Source organism: Strigops habroptila, chromosome 14 (genome assembly GCF_004027225.2).
Source record: "Strigops habroptila isolate Jane chromosome 14, bStrHab1.2.pri, whole genome shotgun sequence".
Taxonomy (NCBI): Eukaryota; Metazoa; Chordata; class Aves; order Psittaciformes; family Psittacidae; genus Strigops; species Strigops habroptila.
Genome location: NC_044290.2, coordinates 1,260,687 through 1,285,371, shown reverse-complemented (window position 1 = coordinate 1,285,371; position 24,685 = coordinate 1,260,687). Strand labels below are relative to the sequence as shown.

At 47.5% G+C, this 24,685-nt stretch overlaps 1 protein-coding gene across 3 annotated transcripts in view; it reads right to left on the bottom strand.

The window, feature by feature from the left end:
• SHISA6 (shisa family member 6) overlaps positions 1–24,685 on the bottom strand; it is a 234,341-nt gene that overhangs the window by 195,323 nt on the left and 14,333 nt on the right. For all 3 annotated transcript variants that reach the window (XM_030506510.1, XM_030506511.1, XM_030506509.1), the window contains one exon: positions 23,152–23,312. In XM_030506510.1, coding sequence (XP_030362370.1) covers positions 23,152–23,312 — 161 coding nt within the window. The remainder of the gene's footprint in view (positions 1–23,151; positions 23,313–24,685) is intronic.

Below are 24,685 nucleotides of genomic sequence, written 5' to 3'. Positions count from 1 at the left end.
CAGATGCCAGCTGCTATGGGTGCCTGTGGTGAGATGCATTTGCTGTTAGAAGCTCCAGATGTGCCTGGGTGGAAACCTCTCTCTGCACACCCTGCTGTGCCTTGCGAGGAAAGCCTCATGGCATTGCCCAGCTCCCTGACCGTGACCGGGCTGCTTGTCCTCAGGGATTTTCCCTGTTGCTACATGGTACAGCAGTGCCTGCCCTGCTGAACTGGGGGAAGGTATCAAGTGAGAGAAGTCCTTTGTTCTTCTGAGCTGGAGAAAATACTCAGGTTGAGTTAAACAGGAGTAGTTGGATGGCAAGAAGCTGGGATGCTTTCAGGGCATGGTACAACTCTTTCGAGAGTGGTGCGAAATCGGTTATACCATCCAACCTGGAGCCTCTCGTAGACCGAGCTATGCAATGCCTTGGTGTGCCTGGCACAGGAGGGAGCAAGGAAGTGCTCAGCTCAGCACTCTTAGCTGAAGAATTAAACCTGCCACTATATTTACTGTCAGATAAAGAAGGTTCAGTCTGGTACAGAAGGCATTCATGTACCTTAAGTTGGCCATCAACATACATAAGTCTTCATCTGGCCACTCCTTTCTACATTCAGTGGGAAAAAACTATCATAGAATCCCAGACTGGTTTGGCTGGAAGGGACCTTAAAGCTCATCCAGTTCCCACCCCCTGCCACGGGCAGGGACACCTTCCACTAGAGCAGGTTGCTCCAAGCCCCTGTGTCCAACCTGGCCTTGAACACTGCCAGGGATGGGGCAGCCACAGCTTCTCTGGGAAAAGTCTGTGCCAGCGCCTCAGCACCCTCACAGGGAAGAGCTTCTGCCTAAGAGCTCATCTCATCTCCCCTCTGGCAGGTTAAAGCCATTCCCCTCGTCCTGTCCCTACAGGCCCTTGTCAAAAGCCCCTCTCCAGGTTTCTTGTAGCCCCTTTAGGCACTGGAAGCTGCTTTATGGTCTCCCCTAAGATCTTCTCTGGGCAGCCTGTTCCAAATGAACATCCTCGTTTCCATGTAGCTCAGATGAAATCATCTCAATGGTTGCACACTTCGTTTCACCAGGAACCCTCGTGACCTGTTTGGACTTAGAGCTCTGAATTTGTCTGTCAAAGAGGAGGTTCTTGGATGTAAGTCTCTGAAGGCAATAGACCTTTGCCTGATGACCCATGGGGATTTGATGGCTGTCAGTTGCTCTGAGACCTGATTAGGAAAACTTTACTCATTTAACTTTCCTCAGTTAGCTAGAATAAACGTAACTGAAACGCTCCTCATCCTTACTTGCTATCAAATCTGGATACTTCAACCTTTTCCTACAAGGGAGAAGCCTAAAGTCAGTGCTATGAAGAAAGCGTTTGACTGTTCACCTGTGTGAGCCGGGGGGGTGGAGGCACTGCTACATGTGGGGAGTACGATGGAAGGGGATGCAGCAGTGATGGCTGTGATGGAAGGGAAGCTGACAGCCTGCACCTGGTTGTGATGTCAGCCTGCCTGGTCTCTTTGGACAAGCCTTGTCTCTGCCTGTGCTTCAGTTTGACAACTGGTAAGTGGTGATAATACTTATTTTCTCTGCTGGGCTTTGGGAGCTTCGTTATAAATATTTATTAAGTGCTCTGTTTATAATTGTACATAAATAAATGGGTCTGTGGAACTGACAGTCTCGGGATGGAAGCTGTTGTGTTTCACACACAGAAATGTACTCATTTATGGTTCCTGCTCTCATTTGGAAGCAAAGAAGTTAGGAACAGTGATTTCTCAAACTTACATCTCAAACTGAGCCCCAGTTAGGAAAAAAGAGTCAGTACTCAGGAGGCAAATCCTGCTGACATTGGGAAAGACTGGGAAAAGCTCTTGTGGTACATTATGTGCCGAAAGATGTAGACAGATGCCTGCTAATGTTTATGGAAGTGTTTATGCTAAAGTGTCTAGATCCTTTCTTAAATCAATTTGACAGGGGACATCATGCTCAGATACTCAAAAGCATTTGGGATCTTATCACCCACTCATTTTCCTGTGACATCTGCAGTAGGTTCCTTTGGGGACCTTCTGGCAATCCCCCCTAAGCTGTCTTCTCACATCTTCCCATCCTCCTTTGTCCTGATCAGCAGCTGTCATAGAATCATAGAATGGTTTGGGTTGGAAGGGGCCTTCAAAGCTCACCTAGTCCAACCCCCCTCCAATGAGCAGGGACACCTTCCACTAGACTTCTACTGGGCCTCCATCAAAGCTATTACTGTTTCATAGGAACTAAATACTAACTCTTCTTTGACAGGAGCTGACCTGAGCAGTGTTTTCAGTATCCTGTTCACTCAAACACTCACTCATCTGCAATAACCCACGTCATGCAAGCTCTGGATCCAAGCATGTTGCTTCTGAACACACTGTCTCCTACAAGACAGACATCAACACCACGGCTCAGAAGACCTGGGCCCGTCTCCTGTTTCTGGCTTGCCTCCATGGTGGCTAGTTGACTTTGGGGAAATGCTTCATATCTCCTCCTGACTCAGTTTCCCGTAAATTGTGGATGTTAATTCTTTTCATCATTAAGTATTTGGAAACACATTAAAAATATTACTTAAAAGCAAGGGAGGGTTGTTCTGAAGGGAACGTCAGTGCTCTAAAAATGGCTTTGGAATAAGAGATGTGCTGGTCCCACACGATTATCAGAGATTCTTCTATTGATTATTAGCTGATTATATTTTCATGCCTCTCTGAAATCCTGGATTTGGACTGTTCTGCAGCTGGCCCTTGAAGACAGCCCCATCCTTTACTATATGAGCTTGTACTGACAAGCAGGGAATGATCATGGCATAGCCATGCATTGACACACACTGCACAGACTACAGTAGCCAAGATGCTTTTTAGCAGAGGGATCCTTCCAGGATCCCAAAGCAGAGATCCCTAAAGAATCCCTTACTCCACAAGCGTGGGAGGTGGTTTTCATAAAGCAGCTTGCTGAAGGCCTGCTGTGTATTTTAATTGCTAATGTGAATGTGCAGTGTGTATCCCAACGGTAACACACTGGAGATCTCAAGTTGAATAGTAAGTATGAAGGCAGGCTGAGAACATTGGGGCTGTTCAGACTGGAGAAGAGAAGCTGCGTGGAGACCTCAGAGCAGCTTCCAGTGTCTGAAGGGGGCTACAAGGATGCTGAAGAGGGACCTTCATCAGGGACTGTAGCAACAGGACAAGGGGTGATGGGTTCAAACTGAAACAGGGGAAGTTCAGGTGGGATATAAGGAAGAAGTTCTTTACCATGGGGGTGAAGCCCTGGCACAGGCTGCCCAGAGAATGGCAAATGCCCCATCCCTGTCAGTGTTCAAGGCCAGGTTGGACAGAGGCTTGGGCAACATGGCCTAGGATGAGGAGTCCCTGCCTATGGCAGGGGGTTGGAACTGGATGATCTTAAGGTCCTTTCCAACCCTAACTATTCTATGATTCCATGAATGGACACCACTGTTTTGTAAACACTTCGTGCTTGACATTGGTTGCTCCAACAGGGTTTAGAGGTGTAAGCACAGCAGTCCAGACTGGGCTGGAAGTGAACAGGAACAAAGGGAACGCGGTTCTACAACCAAGCCTAAAAGACAAGCGTGGTGGTATAAATAAAATTTTAGTGAAAAACAAAGAGGAAAACCAGTGTAAGTTAAAAGGATACTGAGAAGATGAGAAAGAATTGGGAAAGCTTCCTAAAGGTGTTTTAATGCATGCTGGCGCTGAATGAAGACACTGGAGAGAACTGACAGATGAGCATCTCTGCTAAACTAACACTACTAAATCAGTATGTGTGGACAACTGGAGGAGTGTGGCACTTCAGGATGTTTAAGGGAGGCAAAGCCTGAGGGGTTCCTGCCTGGCCAAAACGCTGAGCCTTCTGCTGTTGATGCCAAGAACAGGTATTAACATTGGTGAGTTGTTGGAGGACAGGCACCTGGATGCTTATCCTAGGGTGTCATAGGTGCTCTTCCTCCAGGGATCTACAAGAATCTTTTAGGAAGAGTTACATGCCACAGCTATTATATCTTTGCTTCTCTTGCCATTACTGAGCTGCAGCCCTAGAGTATGGACACAGAAGGGCTCATAACCATTAAGTCAAGTGGGAACACAGGACTGCAGCACTAGGTTTCTGCTCTGAGCTCCCTCCAGGTCTGAGAGGAGTTGTTCTATACCCGCACTGTCATAAGCCCAATTATATAAGTTGCTGTGAGCAACAGCACAGCTTTGCCTTTGCCTTGAGCAAGCCAGCTCTTCACTGCAAGCTCTCTACATAGTGTAGTCCCTTTCTCACTGGCCTGCTTCCTCCCTTTGCAGTGCAGCAGGATGTGCCAGCCTGCTCCATGTGACACCAATCTCTATGAGAATGGCATCACAGTTGAAAACCACTTAGTGCAGTGTTAAATGAATCTTCTGCAGGATTTACTTGAGGACAACATATGGCACAGTGTAAGCCAGTGACCAACCCTTTTCTGGACCACTGTGCCCAGCCATCAGGCCATGCTGGCCAGACTCTGCCTGCCCTATAGCTCTTGGTGTACTGTGCCCTTCTCTGTTTGCACCTTTGGTCACACCCCATCAGCCGCAGCAGTGGCTGCACCAGGTAAATCTGTCTCCTAAATGGCCATGGTCACACATCCAGCCATCCCTGCATCCCATCCCTGCATCCCACCCCTGCATCCCACCCCTCCATCTTAATGGATGGGCAGCTGAAAACAAAATGCCCCAGCACCTGCTATTTTACATTAGCACGGGAATGCTTTTACTGCCTATGTTGTCAGGAGATGTCATGGAGCCTAAACTGCACAAGACAGCCACTGATGGATTATGGTACCCAAAATTAGCAAACAAGTATATTTACATTTTCACTGCCGAAGCCTTGGAATGAGTCCCTTTGTGTTTGGCCAGCACTACCCCAGAACTGCATGGAAAGCTGCTGAGGGTAAAAAGGCAGATGCTTGCAGAAGGCGAGTGCTGCTTTGTTACTAGGTAGTTCCTCTCACAGAGAGGATCCAGCCAGTTGCTTTGATCTTAGAGGTGACACCATTATCTTCCTGCCTTTCTTGAGTGTGAGCTCAAGCTTTGGCCCTGTTTTCAAGCAGTTTTACTTGGGGACAATTTTCTTGGGCTGAGTCACTCTCAGCCTGTCTTTTTCTAGTCCTGGGTGAGACTTGCACATGATTTTGGTTCTCTCACATCAGGAAAAGCTCTGTCAGAGTTCCCTGGTGGCAAACTCTTAACCAAAAAGTATGCGGTGAGTCAGTAACATCATCGCAATGGCGCATGTGGAAGGATGCCAAGGTCAGCTTGCAAAGTGGGGGCTGCTTTAGCATCTCTTTGAGCCGGGCTCCGCTCAGCAGCTCGGTCTGTGTGCTGCCCTCTGCCCCTGGGCAGGGTGTACCGTCAGGGATGGGACACACGAGTCTGTCCCTTGTGAACCAGGCTGGGATGTGCAACCGCCACCACCGAACCAGCTCCTTGGGTTTAGCCTGTTCTTTGTAAGGGGTGTTTCATATTTCTCTTCTACTGCTTGAATCAAGACAACTGGAAGCAAGAGTGGTTTTAACCTGTGTATCTGCAGTTGGTGTCAGAATATTTCCCTAACTCCAGGTGAGCACAATGATGAGTAGCAGAAGCCACACACAGACCTGGTACATGGCCTGGAGGACCCTGTGTCCTGGTGGGCAGGACAAAGCTTTTTCCATCTGCCTTACGCTGCTGGCGTTCACTCTCCATCCCTGGCAGTCAGCAAGCTGGCATTCAGGGCAGATACCATGCCACGTTGCTTTTTGGACTGTTTTCTGTTTGGCTGAATTGCTAACTCTGTAGTAATTACTTAGGAAAATTCCTTAATCAAAATCACATTTGTGGAGGTAATGAGCAAATAGGTCAAGGAGAGCAATGTGCCTTATAAGCAGGAGCTGCTTCCCTGAGCATCTGCAGAGCTGGCTGCCTTGAGGGACCATCGGTGAGGCCTAGGGTAGGGAGAGGGCTGTGGTCCAAGGCAGGCTTGAAGCGTGAACAGTCCATCCAAGGCTGCCCTTTTGGGTGCTGTAGCAGCGATGCTGCAGTACACATCTAGGAGGACCAGGTTGGACAGGGCTTGGAGCAACCTGCTCTGGTGGAAGGTGTCCCTGCCCGTGGCAGGGGGTTGGAACTGGGTGAGCTTTAAGGTCCCTCCCAACCCAAACCACTCTGTGATTCTATGACTCTGTAGAGCACAGCCCTGGTGTTCTTCAGATACTGGAAGCTGCTCTGAGGTCTCCACGCAGCTTCTCTTCTCCGGGCTGAACAGCCCCAACTTCCTCAGCCTGTCTTCATACGGGAGGTGCTCGAGCCCCCTTATCATCATACAAGCCTCTCTAAGGATGAACATTGCCACCTTCCACTCATCTGGCACAAAGGCTGATTAACTTCAGGGTAACTCAGCAGCTTTCCTTTAAAATCCCTTGAGTGAATATTCTCTGGTCCAGATGACCTGTTACCAGCTCATGGATGAGGTTTTATGCCAAACTGCATCGATTCTTCAGTACTAGGGAGATCGTCAGAAACAGCCCCTATGCTGCATGGGGAAATCTCCTGTCCTCTCCTGCTACAGACTAACAGTGCAGAGATTAAGATGTCACTGGCTTTGTCTTCCTTGAGTACCCTCCTATTCTGAAGGCACACATTGCCATCATTTTCTAGAAATCTCTGCCTAGAAATTTTCCCTCCTTTAAATCAAGACATCAGATGACACAAGAAAAAAGGTAACATCTTCCTGTTGCAAAATCTCCTTTCCTTTAGCACGGGAGATTCCTGAAGTGCACATAGCACATGTTTGGAAGAGAGAGCTACCTCAAGCTTAGCTTTGTCCTCAGAACTAAAAGCAATTCCAGATTTGAGCAACTCTGACAGTAGGAAGGAATTTATTTGTTTGGGGTATTTTAATCTATTTCTTCAGCTCTGATAGAGGAATTGACAACTCACCAACAGAAAACCAAGAGCAGAAGCAAAAAGAATCCCCAAACCTAACACAGGCAGACATTTCACTGTGCTTCCTCCTGGGCGAGAAGAACAACACATGCAAGCCCAAATTGAATTTAGCTGTGGCTTTTAATGCCTTGCTGAAAAGAACATGGATGTTGCCTCAAGAGGAAGACCCATCCTCCCTCCTCATTTGATCTTTTTTTTCGGGGGATTCACCTTTTCCAAATGCATAGTAATGTGTGGTCCTTGCCCTGTGTCTCCTGACTACCCCTGAGCTAAGCCAACATCCCTCAGTTAGACACCCACATGCCAATACCAAAAGTGCTAAGATATCAGTGCTGGTATGAAAGGAGTCACCCTTGGAATGCAAGCAGTGTCTCCAAGATGCATGGAGAGTCCAGAAGGTGTTTTCAGCTTGGCCTTAGCATAATATCCCAGTGCTCTGAGAGTCTGTTGTGCAGCATGGGGTCATTAGAGACCGCAGCACACACCATGGGGGTGGGATGGGGGCAATCTGGGAGTGCTCATGGAATGTCAGTTCTTGTGGCAGCCTCCATCTCCGAGTTTCTTGCCATGGATGCCTTCACCAGCAGGGCAGAGGAGTTGTTGCTAACTGGAAGTCCCTGCCTGATGAAGGGCAGTGCCATTAGCCTCGTGAACAATTCAAGGATGCAAACCAGGCCAGGGCTGGCTGGCAGCAGACAGTGAAACATTAATGATCTTACAGCTGCTCAAAGGTAAATATTTCATCAGCTCCACCAAGTATCACTCTGACAATGATGTTCAACCGATGCTCAGAGGTGTCACCCGGCAACTCCATACAACGCTGGCACCATGTCTGCGCAAGCAGAACTAAATCTCCATTGAGCAACTGGGCAGTGGGGATCTGTCAGCTCCTGTGAGCCTGGACACGTGTGGATGTGTGTGTGTGCATGGCATGACCATGGAAAAGTGAGAACAGGAGTTCCAAAAGCAGCAGGAAAGCAGCTCTTCACACTGAACTCACGAACACTAAGGAAGTCCAAGCATGGGAGGACCGAATGTGTCAAGACCATTGGGTTCTCCTACAGAGAAGGAATTAGATTTACAGTGCAGAACCCTTGCTTTTCTGGCTACTAAACTGCACAACTTGAAAGGAGGAGGGCCCTGATCATTTTCTCAGCTACTCACTCCTCTAGATTCAACCATGCTAATCACTAGCACTGTTGTTCATTACTTGCCCTGCCTTGGGCACTTGTATTCCTTGTTCTCCAAGTCATATTGACCCTGAACTCAGGTACTCATCATGATGCTCACCTGCACCAAGATCCTGGCTGGAGATTCTGGGGATCCTGTACAAAATGTCCATTTTTTGCATTGCATCCATCCAAAACACATCTCGAGAAACAGAGACAGGCAGAGGAGCTGACACAACAGTATATAAGGCAGTAATAGTGACATGTAGAATGCACAAAAAGAGGAAGAAGAGGCATGTGGAAGAAACTTCATTAGATAAGCACTATAACGAACAAGTGCGCCAGGGCTGAAAATCCATGAGGTATAGTTAGAAGTGGTTGACAGAAGTGGTTTTGCCAGGATTCCAGGCTAAAAGCAAGCAGAACTTGAATTCAGGTATGGGGTGTGCAACTGAACACTGCATGTGTCTGCAGCACTAACATAGCACTGGGCTATGAAGCACAAGAAGCTGTGTGCTCTTCAGGAGGGGCAGAAAGGAAGGTGTAAGTGGCACTAGGTGCCAGATGGGAAAGGAAAATTCAGTTGACAACTTGGACAGAACAAATCAAAGCAATAATAAATGCTAGCCCAGAATTAAAATAAACCCAAACAAACCCAACAGCTCTGCACAAATAGTCATGGAGAAGGTGTTAGAAAGGAGGTTACCATAGAACCTGAAGCTTGCTGCTTGCTGCAAACAGTGGGACACAGATTTCAATAGAAATCTTTGCAATGCTCAATCACATACCACTGAGAAAGTGCGTCATTGTGGGAGAGTTTAACTTGCGCCTCCAGACCAAAGAAATAAACCCACTGCTAATAGGGAAGCCCAGTTATTTGTACATAGAACAACTCCATCAGTCAGGAGGCCCACCAGTGGCCACGCTGCCTGGGGCTGGGGATAGGTGCATCATGCAGACCTTCTAAAAAGACCACAGCTAGAACCGAGGTGTAACTTGACTTCAGAGGACAAAAAGAAAGATAAATGAGGGAGATGGTCTCAGACACCGATGGACTTAAGGACTCAAAATTTGAATGTTGGCAAACCTGGAATTTCCTGAAATCTTGAGGCTAAAAGCATCAAACCACACCAAACTGAATGTCTTGGCTGTGACAAATATCACAGGCTCACTGAACGGTTTGTGTTGGAAGGGACCTTAAAGCTCATCCAGTCCCAATCCCCTGCCACGGGCAGGGACACCTTCCACTAGAGCAGGTTGCTCCAAGCCCCTGTGTCCAACCCGGCCTTGAACACTGCCAGGGATGGGGCAGCCACAGCTTCTCTGGGCACCCTGTGCCAGCGCCTCAGCACCCTCACAGGGAAGAACTTCTGCCAAGAGCTCGTCTCAATCTCCCCTCTGGCAGGTTAAAGCCATTCCCCTTGTCCTGTCCCTATAGGCCCTTGTAAATATCCAATGATACCCTCCAAAATCAATGTTTGTCCCTATTTTAGATGTGTGACTTTGCCTCATAAACAGGTCTAGGAGCCTTGGAGAAGCAACTGCTTTTTGGTTGGGAAGCTGTAGCTGTATTTGTACAAGACTCTTGAGCGATGTTTGCTGCTGCCTTCCCTCGTATCTCCAGACAGAAGCAGTGGGGATTTCTGTACCTCTTAGATACTCATCAAAGAGGAGGACCCCCACACAGCAATTAGCCCTAGAAGAGAGAGGACGTCAGCCAACTCTGTGCTGCAGGGTTCTGCCAGTGCCTGGCACTGAAGTGATGCAACAAGGGTAGTCAGAACCCTGGAAACCTGGGATGAAAACCTCTGATATCACAATGACCAGCTTCAAGGCAGCACTGGGAAATGGTCGTAGTTGGAGCTATCTGACTGTAGCCTGCACATCAAAAGCCCTTTCCACTTCCCCTCCTCCACCCTGCTTCCTGAACCAAGAATATATTAATATTTAAGTAGGACTTAATAAAGAAACTTGTTCTGCTGAGCTGTGCAACCTGGATCACCGCCCCTGTGACCCTGGGCAGCCTGCAGCACTTCAGTTCACTTAATGCTGCACTTAACCCACAGCATGGACACATCTTCACACCTTTCTTGCACCCTCCAGCCATCACAAAGGCTAATTCCTTGCAGAGTTCCCCAAATACCCTTCCTATAAGGGCCACAGCACTGCTTGCTACCAGAAAGGTGGGATGAATAGGTACATGAATTCTGAGTGCAGGCAGCCTATGTGAACAGTGCGGGGATGTTCCTGGCACATGGCCCTAGGAACAACTGGGACTTCAGGTCCCTCTGGCAAGCATGATGTAGACAGAATAACTGCACCCAGCCTGTGGAGCTTGCTGGGAAATGCTTTCTCAGTAGTTAAAAGGTGTGGATCCAAGCAGGAGAAGTGTGGAATGAAAGGGAGCACCACAGAGGCTGCGTTACTGCAGTTGGGAGACATCAGGAAGAAAGCCACAGACTCAAGAGTTAATATTTATCTTGCTGCCTTTTCAGAGGGGTCATTTGAGCATTGGGGCACTGCTCTGCAATGGATGGAGCTTGTTTTAGAGAGCAACAGTTATCCACAAAAGTGATTCGACATTAGAAGATAGAGGTGTCGGCACAGCTGGCAAACTGGGGACAGATTTGGGGAAAGAGCTGCAAAAGGCCACCCACATATATTAGAATTATTTTCCTGAGAAGCATTTGATGAGATGTGAACTTCATTATTTGCTACTGTTGCAATACAGAGCCTGGTCCAAAGCCCAGTAGAGTCAAGAAGGAATCTTTCCATTAACTTCTCTGATTGTAAGTAAGATTGAGACAGATGTACTCCCTTTTCCTTCCTCCTCAAACATTTGAAATGAAACTGAGTAGTCAGATCTGTCCTTTTACAGAGGAGGGCATCGTTCCTTCTTAGCTATGCTCATATAAATAGCCACATGGGACTCTTTCCAGATACCTGCAACAAGTAAGATGGTCTTAGGGTAATAAAGCTTGAGAAGAGTAAAGTGAGGCAAGACACACTAAAAATTCCCAAGCCACACACACACAGCTCATGTGCCAGAAGCAAGAGGGACTGCACCACTGATAAAAGCTGTTTGCAGCCACAGTAAAAGGTGTCTTCAGATCTTCAACGGGACCTTTTCAAACTAGAAAAAGCATCCTCCTGAAAGCCACCAGAAAACACCCCTGGCATACCCCAGGGAAACACCCTGGAGAGATGAGCATTGTGAAGGAGAATCCAAGCTGTCCCATGTAGAGAAACACTGGAGGCAGAAATGAGAAGGCAGCCCTGCAGACTCTTCCTCAACCCTTTGCTCTGGCCAAGCAGAGCTTGAGACAAAGCAATGAGGCAACTGGCTAAGCCTCTTAGGATTTAGATGCCTAAACCAGAATGCTCATCAGCTAGGTTTTCAGAGACTTGAGCTCTATCTTCTGCTGGTAAATGCTCCCACTTCTCCTAAGCAGGGCCTTGCAAGGTCCCTGAAAGCTACACATCTGGGTGTCAGACTCAAGACATACTCAAGGACTGATTCATGAGAAGTTAACCATGAATTCCCCTTCATTCTCACATACCTGGAAACTGAGCTGGTAGTTTTCCATGACAAGGTTGCAAAAGGTACTTACAGCTTTGGCAAGCCTGGATGCCACTGCTCTTCATGGAGGCTGTGGCCATGTTCTGGTGGAGTTTACTGCTCCCGGTAATAATGCCAGGAATGAAGCAGTGAACCTTTGTTTCAGTACATTTTTGCATCATTTTAAAGCCAGCAAAGTCAGCTGGAAAGCAAAGCAAGGAAGCTGAGAGTGATGATAGCAGAGCAGAGATTGAGTTGCAACATTTGGGCAAGGGTCCAACAAGAGGGGAAGGAAAGTTTACTGATTATGGCATATTCTTAATAGAGTATTGCTCCAGCTCCTCACCTCTGTTTATGCTTCTATCGAGTGTGATACGATCAGCAATCACGGAATAGGAGAAGCTCAATGCATAGGATGTCCTTATAAAGATTTCATTCTTCACAGTGTCAGAAGCAACTGGTTGCATTACTTTCTGAGACCAATTTAATTGTTGTCGATACCAGTTGCAAATTGGCTTTAACATTTTAAATTGATGTTTTCTGTAAACTGCTCTGATTAATGGAAAAAAAAAAAAACCCTAACACACTGTTTCTGCCTTTCATCTGAAGATCTAATGCATTTTACAACCATAATCGATCTAACAAGACGCACTGAGGCAAACAGGGAAAAGCAAACCTGCTAAAGAAACAGTATTACCCTTCCACAAGAGCTGCAGGATGGCACAGGGTAGAAGAGCTGGTTAGACAGTGGGCATAGCTGTTCATTCCCCAAGAAAACTCCCGAGCAGCTTAAAAGGAAAATACTTTCAGTGTAGGCAGTTATTTTGACTATAAACTGCCATCATGGTGTTAGAGATGAATCCTGTAAGATCCAAACCTGCTGTCCTGAATCTCAGCCCACTTTATCTCAAAGTGCCTGTAGCCTTGACGGAGCTGACAGTCAATCCCAGCTGGACATCAAGTTCCCAGAGCATCCAAGCACAGGTTCTCCTGCACGCTTGCTCACAGGCAACCTCTAAAATCCTACTCAAGTGTATGGTTACATGGACACAGCGTTTCCAAATCTAGCACTACCCACACAGCGGGACCACTCTCAGCCCTGTTCCTGGCTGCACTCCTGTGTTGTATCCTGTTACCTCTTCCTGAGCTGCCTTTGCTGGGTTAATGAGCTAAACCAGCTGATGTGACAGCACCAGTCAGTGCGGAGGGCAGTGGCCACGGCAGATGATGCGAGGAGAGGAGGATTGAGACCTCTGCTTTGATGGCAGCAGAGCCACCAGGCTGAGTCAACTGCCTGTGAAACTGGAGCTTCAGAGGAAGAATGGGCAAGCTTGTGGATTCAAATCAAGGCTCAAATTCAAATGTCAGGGCTCAAAACAAAACCTACCAAGAAGCATGACTCCCATTGCCGACTGCATCCTCAACCCGCTGCCCTCCCACTGCTGGGGCTGAGGCTCAGCTTTGTGTTGCCCCCTCCAGCCCCCGAGCCCTGGTGGTCCCAGAGGACCTGAGCCTGAGGAGTTGGTGAGTGCTGAGATGGCAGCAGCTTCAGCTCAGGCACACAGTGCTCTCCAGGGAAAGGAGCATCATCCAGTCCTGCCCATTTCGTGGCACTACACAGCCTCCAGATCACCTATGCCAGGTATCTGCTCCCAATCCTTTACCAGACCTGGAGGGGGAGGACAGAGCACAGGATGAGAGGAACAACCTGGCTCAAACATCGTACCTTCCTGCCACTCACCACGCAGATTTTGCAGTGTGAGAGCATGAACTGGCCTCCCCCCTTAGGAGTTATGCTCCAAAACTGTTTCATAGAATCACAGAGTGGTTTGGGTTGAAGGGACCTTCAAGCTCATCCAGTTCTAACCCCCTGCCATGGGCAGGGACACCTTCCACTAGACCAGGTTGCTCCAAGCCCCTTACAATCTGGCCTCTTTTCCATTTGGTTACCATCTCTGCTTTTGTATGTTTTGAGAACAGTGTTTCTTTACCATTCCCAAACCAGCTGTACAGATTCAGGAATTTGGAAAGCATCCAAATGTGTCAGGTTGGACCTCCTACATGCACACACAGTCTCCATCCTCTGTAACTCCTTCTCACAGCTCCCAGTCAGTGTTACTGTGACTCTCCTGCATTCATCAGTCCCACCTCCCAGGACTCTACAATCCCATCAGCCCTAGGATTTGCTCTTAAACCCAGCAGCTGTTACAAATCATAGAATCCCAGCCTGGTTTGGGTTGAAGGGACCTTAAAGCTCATCCAGTTCCAACCCCTGCCACGGGCAGGGACACCTTCCACTAGAGCAGGTTGCTCCAAGCCCCTGTGTCCAACCTGGCCTTGAACACTGCCAGGGATGGGGCAGCCACAGCTTCTCTGGGCACCCTGTGCCAGCGCCTCAGCACCCTCACAGGGAAGAACTTCTTCCTTATGTCTAACCTGAACTTCCCCTGTTTCAGTTTGAACCCATCACCCCTTGTCCTATCACCACAGTCCCTGATGAAGGTCCCTCTCCAGCATCCTTGTAGCCCCCTTCAGACACTGGAAGCTGCTCTGAGGTCTCCACACAGCTTCTCTTCTCCATGTTGAACAGCCCCAATGTTCTCAGCCTGTCTTCATACAGGAGGTGCTCCAACCCCTGAGCATCCTTGTGGCCTCCTCTGGACTTGCTCCATCAGTTCCATGTCCCTGATATCACAGCCTGGTTCTGGGAAGGAGGCCCATGGGAAGCAGGCGGCACAGGGCACGGGGAGCTGCTGATGCCGCACGGTGCGATGCGGGGCATCACTCAGCACACAGCAGCATGTGTCTGCAGCCACTCTGTCCCCTGCAACGTGCAGGTCCTTGGCTGGTTACACACCTACGTTAGACTCACAGACTTTTTCCACATCAATGCCTCTCCTCCACCGGAGCATGGTGCCAGAAGAGCCCGCTTCAATTAATTCCTGCATTATCCCTGTGTTCTGCTGTATTGTTTTCAGCAGGTAGAAACTCACTGTCAGCCTTTGTTTCAGAGCAAATCTATATGCTTAATCCTCTCTGCTGCTCACAACTTGCATTAGTCTCACTTAAAAAAGATGCTGTTACCATAGGAACCCACCGTTTCCAGATATCACTGTGGATGATAAGTGCTGCTGTGCCCAGCCTCGTGGCTCTGGGTCTGCACTCAGTTGAGTGAATGCTAAAATTCACCAAAACACTTTGAACAGGCACCTATTTATCCTGTAGCTCTGGATGTCACCGTTCTGTTGTGGCTGTGGGTTCATGTGCTTATCAAGACATTATACGTGTCTATATACACACACACTCCTCCTACCTGTTTTTCCTCCTCAACAGTTAGACTTTTCCCTAATTTGTCACTTGTTTTGATGCAGGAAAACCTTGATATCAGTCATGGGAGATGTTTGGAAGTGACACACAAGAAACTGTTGCAAATGTTGTTGCTTTTTATTCTCCAGTAAGTTCACTGGTAAATACATTTGCAGTGGGGATGTTGTGTTGTCTCATGTGTCTTGTTAGCAGGTCACAGTTTTCCCAAAGGTTCTTTTTCACACATTACACTACAACTTTACAGCTCAGTAAAATACTCCAGAGACCAGAATAAATCAATAACTAGAGGCAGAGTAGGTGCAGCCCCAGTCTCACCAAGGGAAAGAGGAGGCAGTGGACTCAGGAGAGTGCTGGGGACCACAGGCTGCACTTGTCAGTATTAGTGGGCAACACATGTTATAGAATCATAGAATCCCAGACTGGTTTGGGTTGAAGGGACCTTAAAGCTCACCCATTTCCAACCCCTGCCACGGGCAGGGACACCTTCCACTAGAGCAGGTTGCTCCAAGCCCCTGTGTCCAACCTGGCCTTGAACACTGCCAGGGATGGGGCAGCCACAGCTTCTCTGCGCACCCTGTGCCAGCGCCTCAGCACCCTCACAGGGAAGAGCTTCTGCCTCAGAGCTCATCTCAATCTCCCCTCTGGCAGGTTAAAGCCATTCCCCTTGGCCTGTCCCTACAGGGCCTTGTCCTGTCCCTACAGGCCCTTGTCCAAAGCCCCTCTCCAGGTTTCCTTTTAGCTCCAGGAGCCCCTTTAGGCACTGGAGCTGCTCTAAGGTCTCCCCTTCAGGAGCCTTCTGTTCTCCAGGCTGACCCAGCCCAGCTCTCTCAGCCTGGCTCCCTACAGCTGCTCGTGATTGAATACCCCCACAGCAGCTGGTCCTAACCTCTGGCAGCAACAAAAGAGGGAGGCTGGGAGTCCAAATCAGTAAGATTAAGAAAGGATAAGCAGATCCGTTTGGAATCAGGGCAGTTAAGCTCATAGCACTGTAGCTCATTGACCTGACTCCCCAACCCATTCTTTCTCCCGTGTTTCTTGGATTTCAAGTACTTTGGGACAAAGTATTTGCTTTCCAATGTAAATGTAAAAGCTCCCTCTTGCTATTAGGATATGGGATTGAAGGAGTCAGGTCTGTGTCCTTGTGGAGATGCAAGAGGAAGCATCCCTGTGGATTCAGAGGACTGGAGCACACACTACAGCACACATTCCCTCTAAGAGGTGTTGGCCTGAAGGGACAGTGTTGGTCTCAGGGCAAAACTGCTTTCTCCACGCCTGGGCAAGGGCATCAGTTACTCAGGAACAGATCCTTCCAAGGCCTTAGGCATTTATTTGGAAGTCAAGAGAAGCTGGTACCCAAGCACCTTTCAAAGTACGTCCCTTGCCTCTCTGTGCTCCATCTCTGCATCTGTCAAATGGAGACTGGCAATGGCAGACAGTGGGAGTTAAAGGGCATCAGCTGCTCTGGTACAAGGGGTGAGTGAATACCTGTGATGTCTAACACTGTATGGGTAACTTAGGTCCTAAATAACTGAGGAACCCAGGTCCTTCACACCAAAGAAGACAGCAGATAGTGTCACATCTTTGCTACCCTGCATCAATTCCAGCAGCATCCACCTCTCCCCACTCTCTGCTGGACTGATCCTCTCCCTTTTGGCCATGGTATTTTGCATGCCAAAACACTGAGTAACTCGTACCCTCAAAACGTTCTGAGACAGAAAAATCCAACATTTTCTGTTGGCTCAGAAAATGCATTAACCCATTTGGGATTTTCCTGTGAGAGAGAACTGTGGGAAGAAGCGGGCTTACCGTAACAGGGGTGTGATGGAGGAAAAACCAGGTGGCGTGGCATTGAATTGCCTTATCTTCTACAGATCCTAGAGGTTTCAAAGCTGGTCCTGTTTCTTTCTTTTCTAATGTCAGTGAACAGCAACAGGAGCATGGAGTAAAAAAAAACCCTGTTCCTGGAACTCTCTGGGTGTTTTCCAAGTGGTTTCCCTAATTCTTCACCCACCTGCACCTTAACTAGTTTCTTACAATAGAGCTCAGGGGCTCTGAAATGCCACTGTGGGGACCAGGGGATCATTTTAACCTGCTTTGTATTCCCCTGAACAGCTGTAAATGACAACACAAACTGTGAAGCAGCAGGGAATTTGAACGCCTTCGACATACATTTCTACACTGATCCTCAGTAAATTAATTCAAAGAGTTGCTGGGGATTTGGGGGAGAAGCTGGAGAATTCAATGAATGAATAAAGGAAGCAAATTTGAAGCAGAGACCAGCTGGAAACCTGGGGGAAGGGAGAGAGGGGAAAGGGAGAAGGATGGACAAGAGAAGGCAGGTACAACCGGGAGGAAACCTATGGAGTCGATGAGCCTGGTCTTTAGGAAAGGGCCAGAGCCTGTGCTGAGCCCACAGCCCAGGGACAGCAGGGCCAAGTGCTCTCCTCCCCTACCCGATGCTTGGGACGGAAGTATTCCTCATGCTGCTCTGCCTCTATTTGGCTAGAGATGTTAGCTACAATTTCCATAAAGATTAAAAGCCTCTCCTGCATTCGTTCACATTCAGAACAAGCTCAGAATATGCCTCTGGGTGGAAGGCACTGCTGAAAACAGCACTTTGAATATGTACATCGCTGGAACATCCTGACTCAAATGGCTTATTAAAAGCCTTCCCCAGATATATCAGGCTAATCAGAGTGCTAGCCTGTGTTGTTTGCTGCATCCGAGCTGGGAATCCTGTCAATAAGCTGTTCTTCACACCTGCAGGTACCCCTGTCCCTAGTGCAAGTGAATAGCAGATTTCTCACACTGGAAAACTATGTGAATTCATCCTTGCAGCCAGCTCTTTGCTGGCACATCTGGAGCTGGTTTCAGACCAGCGTATTCTGTTGGTGAGGCAATTTGATATTCTGAGAATTAAGAGGCCAAAAGAATATAAAACTAGGCCAGAGTCTTTTCTTCAGCAAGTACAAAAAAAGTCTTGTCATTGCTCTTCCAGCCTCCTCATCCTGGAGGTAGTCCGAAGCAGCATAATTCCAGGCACAGATTTTACCTACCTGCTTCATGCTCAAGTAGATGACATCTGAGGACCCTTCACTGCTGAAAGCATTGCACAGTGGCAGCAAGAACATCCTTGTCCTGAACATATTTGGAGAGATGCCCCTCCCATAAGCTTCCCACATCAGTTTGATGGTCCTGAGTGTCCTCTCTCTCACACAATGGCAATACTATGGCAATACTATCAAGGTGAATTGTATGAAAATGAGCCAGAATGAGACTGAAAGAGTAAAAGATCAATTCCAATCATCTGCTGTACTGGAGCAGCACAGATTTGTACCAGCTGCGAGCCTGGGACATAAGCCTCCCTGACCCATAAGGATTGACTTAAACCAGGCTCATGTCCCATCGACACTGACTTACAGCAGTCAAAGATCTGCTTCAAGTCCTTATGTGGAGTCTTTTGTGATAGAGAGGGCTTACAATCAGATTGCAATTTGGGATGTGCATTCTCCAGAACCCCACGACAGAAGGATCCTCTGAGAGACCAGGCAACGTGGACAGCTGCTTAATTTCCTCTGTCTCCGAGGCAGCGATACCAAAAGTACCATCAGTACCCTTTTGGGTCTTTGAAGTACCCTCTCCTGAGATAGTCTATGCCAAGGATGCATGGAGCCTCTGGACCAGTCACAACTGGCCTCAGTTTGGAAAGCAGTAGTGAGACTGCTCCCTGCTAGCCCTGAGCTGGCTCTCTCCATCACCAAGGCACTCACAAAACTCCCACCTGATGACTTCTTCAGGGGTTGAATCTTGCAGGTGCTTTGCTTAGCATCTGATTTTCAGAAGGCCTTCAAACATCCAATGGTGGTATTGGAGGCAGTCATCTAAGCCGAGAATCTAGTCTTAATTTTTCCACTAATGCTAATGACCATCAGCATCACTGTCACAGGAACTCCCTCATCTTTTCTGACACATCAGTTGACTGGCCATTGGAGGAGGGTTGCCTTTGGCTCGAATTCTGTCTCTTGTGCCAAATGCAGCACCTTCCTCTGTGGGAGCATCTTGCTGCTTGGGTTTGACGTTTTCCAAGCCCACAGGAACTATTGACCTTCCTCCCATCTCTCCTTGTACTTGTCTATGTTTGCTGGCCATCCGCTGAACAAATGAATGGCACTGACCTTCACAGCAGACATCAGGACAGATAAAGTGACCAAGGAGAGAAGACAGGGGAAATGTTGCTAGAGTTTTCCTTCCAACACTCCTAAATGTGCTACTGCAATAGAGACATTAAAAATGCCAATAGATAGCGAGATGAGATGGATTTCCTGTAATCTCAGATTCATCATATTTTACCTGTTACAATAGCAAACACTGAACTAACAAGTGGTCTGTGTGGGCTGGAGGAGCATTCCTGTCTACAGCGAGTGCTGTAGCTCATACTAATGAGGCGGCACACAGCTGGAGAGGTGTGCTCTGACCCAAGCAATCTGTAGGCACAGCGTCCAGCTTTTCTTATCTGCAAAGAGCCTACCACTGCCAAAACAGCAGCACTGAATAAAAGCTATGAATAGAAATGTCAGTGGAAGTGAGGGTGGGTAGAAGGGGAGCTGAACTGTCCCCCTGGCATCCGAAAAGGGCATGAGCTTGATTCTCAGAGGGAAGCAAAAATGGCAATGGAGAGATGCTCTTTAGACAGTTGAGTTCTGATGAACAGTCAGCTCCCACACCACCTGGGGAAGGTGGCCTCTGTAAAATCGTAGGCTGAAGCCTTCTTGAAACCAGCTGCTTTGTCTGAAGAGACAATTGTCTCTATGTCTAGGATAAAGAGACCTACTTCTCTTTTTCCGTTAAACAAGCATTCATCACTCTGGGTTATTCTATCTCAAAGCTCAACAGAGTAGTACAGACCAGACCTAACACCAAGGTCCTGTCCTGCTGCAGAGTTTAGAGTTCTGAAACTACCTGCTGTGAAGTGCCTGGGTAAATACACTGAGGACTTTGGCTTGGTCTTGAACTCTCTTTGACAGTCAGAGTCAGTGCCCATGGCTTGGTGGACTACCAGAGGAAGCTGCACATTCCTATCCTGTGATCTCCTGCTGTGACCACCCGAGGGCTGCCTGGGTGCTTGCAGGACGGCCCATGGGACATGGACTCTTCTCCATACCTGCAGCAGGGAACACCAGGCACCACTCAGCAAGTTGAGTGCCTCAGCAGCACCTGCAGACGCTGCTTTGTTTGGCCTCTGCTCCCTCAGACACAGACCACCTCCATTTGTCATTGTCACCCACAATCACTTTGTTCACTGACACCAAACAAGTCTAATGGAAAAATGAAGCTATGGTTTATTTAGCAAGACTTAAGGGCTCCCTTCTCATTTTAAGTTTGAAAATAAAAGTTCCAAGTAAAACTAATCTCAAACTCAATCAATCTCAGCCTGTAGGTAACAACTATAGTCCTTTCTGCTTGATTAACCTCTCATACTCTGGAGTCCTGAGACAAACCAGAGCCAACAGACCTGATGCTTTTCAGATCCCGCAGCAAAACGCTACACTTGTGGTCAATGTGCAGCACCAGTGACTTGCGCTTTGCCTGGAGCCTGCTACTGCATATCGCTGCCTCTATTCCCTTTCCCTCCCCCCCCCGCAACTATCCTTCATTCCCTCCTTTTTATTTCTTCCCTTCTTTCCCAAAAAGCCTGTATTGATGGTGACCCCTCTCTACTTCCATCCTGGGGTTTACCAGTTTTATTCTAACTTAACATGCTATAACCAATTCTTGTTTTCCCACTTTCACTTTCCTCCTAACCTAAAACATTTTAGCATTCACTTCTACAATTTTCTGATTACAACAATAATCTGAAGATTAGCTGTGTAACAGAGAATAGTTATAAGGGAGCATTGCCCTATTCTGCAACTGAAACAATATAAAATATCATTAACTGTATAGCTGGTTTATGAGCTTATGATCTTTTGTAAGTGATTAGTTTTCTGTCTCACATGATATATGAGGACACGTTAATAACAGACACAACTGAGCCAGGAACAAGTTCTTTTGGGCAAGGTACAAGAGCAAGTTTTCCCTTCCCAGCTTTGGCAAGGGCTCAGTGTGACATTTGGTCCAACTGGCTACCTGAGGCCAAAGTGATCCATTACCCCTATAGCTGCCAATGGCTTTGGAGGGCTCTGCTGGAAGTAAAGTTCCTCTCCTTTGTAGCTGGGTTTCAGAATATCTTCTTTCAGTGGGCTCTTGTTGCCTGTGGCTTGCCTGTTTCAGCCCTGACTGAACTGTGATGGCTTTTCTCCTTCACATGATAAGGGCAAACACACAGACAAGCAGAGGCTGAATGAAGAGATCATCATCTTTAGCATCATGCCCTTTCCTTCCAGCCATTTTGCCTTGCTCATCTCATGTCCCAGTCCTCAGCAAGCACCAAGTAGACTCCTTAATGGGTGCTGCCACTTTGTAGCGTGAGCATTGAGCACCCCACTCATGATTCCTATGCTCTGGTCCTTGTGTGCCTCCACTAATGTAGCAGTAAGTATTTAAAATGTCCTTTGGAGCCATCAGCTGCCAACACCAGAGAAGAACAGTGCAATCTGCAGTCCCCCTCACAAACCTTCCCATTTGACTCTTCTCAGACTTGACAGTGCCTAAACATGGCACCTAATTCAAACTCCCAGTATCCAACTGATATCTTCTGCTGCAAGCAAAGCATTTCTTCTGCATCTTCGTTCAGCATTTGCCTGCCCTAACAGACCAAGAGGAGTCAACAGGAAGAGAGAAGGTGTCTTCAGAAAAGGATCATCTCATCTTAAGGCTTACATCAGAGTTGCTCTCTGATGGTGCCTATACCTGTTCTCTAGCCACAAACCCTTATTTCTTGTGTTTCTACCCAGGGCAGAATCACGTATCTTCTCAAGAGCCAGTCACAAGCCCTACATATGCAAAAGCACCTTCCTTTTCCAGACAAACCACCTCACGTACTGTTCTCCAGCCCAACATTTTATTTCACAGTTATAACTCTCGGGCATGCTAAATTACAGGGTTCACTGGCCTCTGAGTGAAAAGTGAAGAGCAAAGAAATCCTTCTGCACACAGTCACCTGGTCCTGTCTCCATGGGGTTATGCACATTGCAGCAAAACCCTTCTAATGGCAGTGGAAACCAAACAGTCACTGCCCTCTGTCATGGGCCCCTTCCATAAAGAGGAGCACATCAAACCCCGCAGGTTCTGGAGCAGTCTGAGCTCCCGCCAACTTCTTTCAGAAGCTTTCCCAGCAGGGACCATTAGCAAAACCTCCTCTGATTGTCAGGTGACCCAGAGCAGGGAATGCCACCCTCCTCTGTGAAGCTGAATAGCTCGTGAGTGAATGAGGGCACACCTATGAGGCACACATCCAGTCACAACTGAGAGGTGGCAAGTGATGGCAAGTCTACCACATCCCAATCAGCAGAGGTGATCAGCAACCACTGAGATGTTCTTTTGACAATTCTCAGTATGTGAAGCATTAAAAAAACCCCAGAAAATTGTGAACTAAGAGGCTGCATCCTTGTGCCACTGGGGAAATAGAGGCAAAAAGCAGTCAAAGGATTCGACCAAATTTACTCAGCTGGCAGAAGCAGGAAAAAACCATTGTGTGTCAAAATTCCCAGAGCAGTGCTCCTGGAGAACCTCAGGCCAGTGTCTTTAAGCTCCTGGTCACCTCCCACACTCTGAGCACATGCCTATAATTCATCTGAATGAATGAGGTGGCCCCAATTCTGTGGATTTCTTTCTTCTCAGCTGCTGTGTGCAGGCAGCCCGATTGCGCTCTACAGCACATGTGTTTTGTTGGCAATACTAAATGTTCAAAGCTGGATACAAGCATTTTGGTATAAACTGAATTTATACCTCAGTGATTCTGAATTTTTAAAATGCCTGGAGAGAAGAGCCATTCTGTTCAGCAAAAACCTTGAAGAACCATCACCACTGATCCTTGCACTCCTCTGCTCCATCCGATTGCCTCTGAAAGCCATTTATTACCCTAATTTCAGGTTTACAAAATCCACTGTTGTAAAGCACGATGTTCTGCTGACTTCTAACATACCCCTGGTACAACCACCTCTGAAAAGAGAGAGAGCAGGAAAGCAGCACTTACCTGGGTTACTCTTGGAGGTGCGCACGGGGGTGTAATGGTTTTTGGAAGATGTCCTGACTGGGGTGTTTTCTTTGGGGGAGGTATCTATGGCCGAGATAGTCTCTCTTTCACAGTGTGCTATTGGGATTGGTCCCTGCTGCCTTAAGATGTCAGCCAGAGCCCTGGGGAGAGAGAAATGGAGGGGGGGGGGAATGTTATTTTCACACAGTGCTTGGAATGGCATTCAGCATTTTCACTTCCACAGTCACTGTGAAACAGCAGGAGCTGGATTTCTCCCATAAACAGAAAAAAAAAAAAAAAAGGCAAAAATAACAAAATAAAAGCTATGGCTTAAAGCTCAATTTCTTTTTGTGTGTCTGCTGCATGTATTTATAGGCTGGCCTGGCTATTGTTTAGTTTCTCATATGCTTCCACTAATTCACTTCACCCCAGGGTTGTGTTATCTTTCCATCATTCTCCTTGCTGTCAGTGACAGTGCAGATGAACTGTTCTCCATAGCATAAAGCCTTCAGACAGAGCCACCACTGAACATGCCAGAGCCCTAAGACTCCAGCACTCTGATTTCCTAAAGGATACACCAAAACTGCGCTGCCTAAACCAGACTTCTTTAAGACTGAATCAGATTAAGAGTCAGGTTCCCACACTCCTTAAATCTTTGGGTTTTTTCTGCAGGAAGCTCACTACACCACAGTGGTGGGAGTGGGATTCTTAAAGGAGAACCAGAAAAAAAGGATTAAGCAATTTCCATGGGTTAATACAGCTATTAGCCTACCTTTAGCTTTTTGTCCATTAGGGATTTCTTTAATGGTACTGAGGTCTCTGCTATTCCCCAAGAAAAAGAAATGTCACAGTTGTTTTCCCCTTGGATGAGTGGATACTCTAAGAAATTTCTTCCTCTGTGAATATCATGGACACAGTGGAACAACTATAGCGTGAAACGCACTGATTTTCTCAGTGCAGCCACAAGTTATCTCTGGAGCCACAGGAAAAGGAGGAAGGAGGTGGCTTGTGTGGGTTGTAAGAGAGGGTGGCATTTTCAAGGGGATAGAGTTTAAAGGTTCTTTTCTCTCAGCAGAGGGAATATGGCTAATGTCACCTTGGGTATCAAGAGAGATGTAAGGAGGAGAAATTCCTCCATTACATATTGATGAGAATGATGCTGGTGTTGCTTATATCTACTAGCATTCCTTAAATGCCATATTTCTGGTCTTTCATATGAGAAACAGTTTGGGACCTGAGTCTCTTCCATTTTCCAGCTCGTTTCCTCTGCACACTGCTGTTCCTGTGCATAATCAATTGCAACACTAACGTGCTCTACAGAAGAAACTCAGTTCTCAGAGGCTCCAAAAGAGGATTAGATGAGTTTACAACCACCCTGTACAGAATAAGAATATTTAAAACCTTATTTGATTATTTATTGTTCGCAGAGGGAGCAGGCATAAAGATTATGACCAATCATATGTGTACGTGACACATACTGGTACATATGGAGTAAAGGGGTTGTAACATGCAGAGACATGAGAGCACAGGGGTT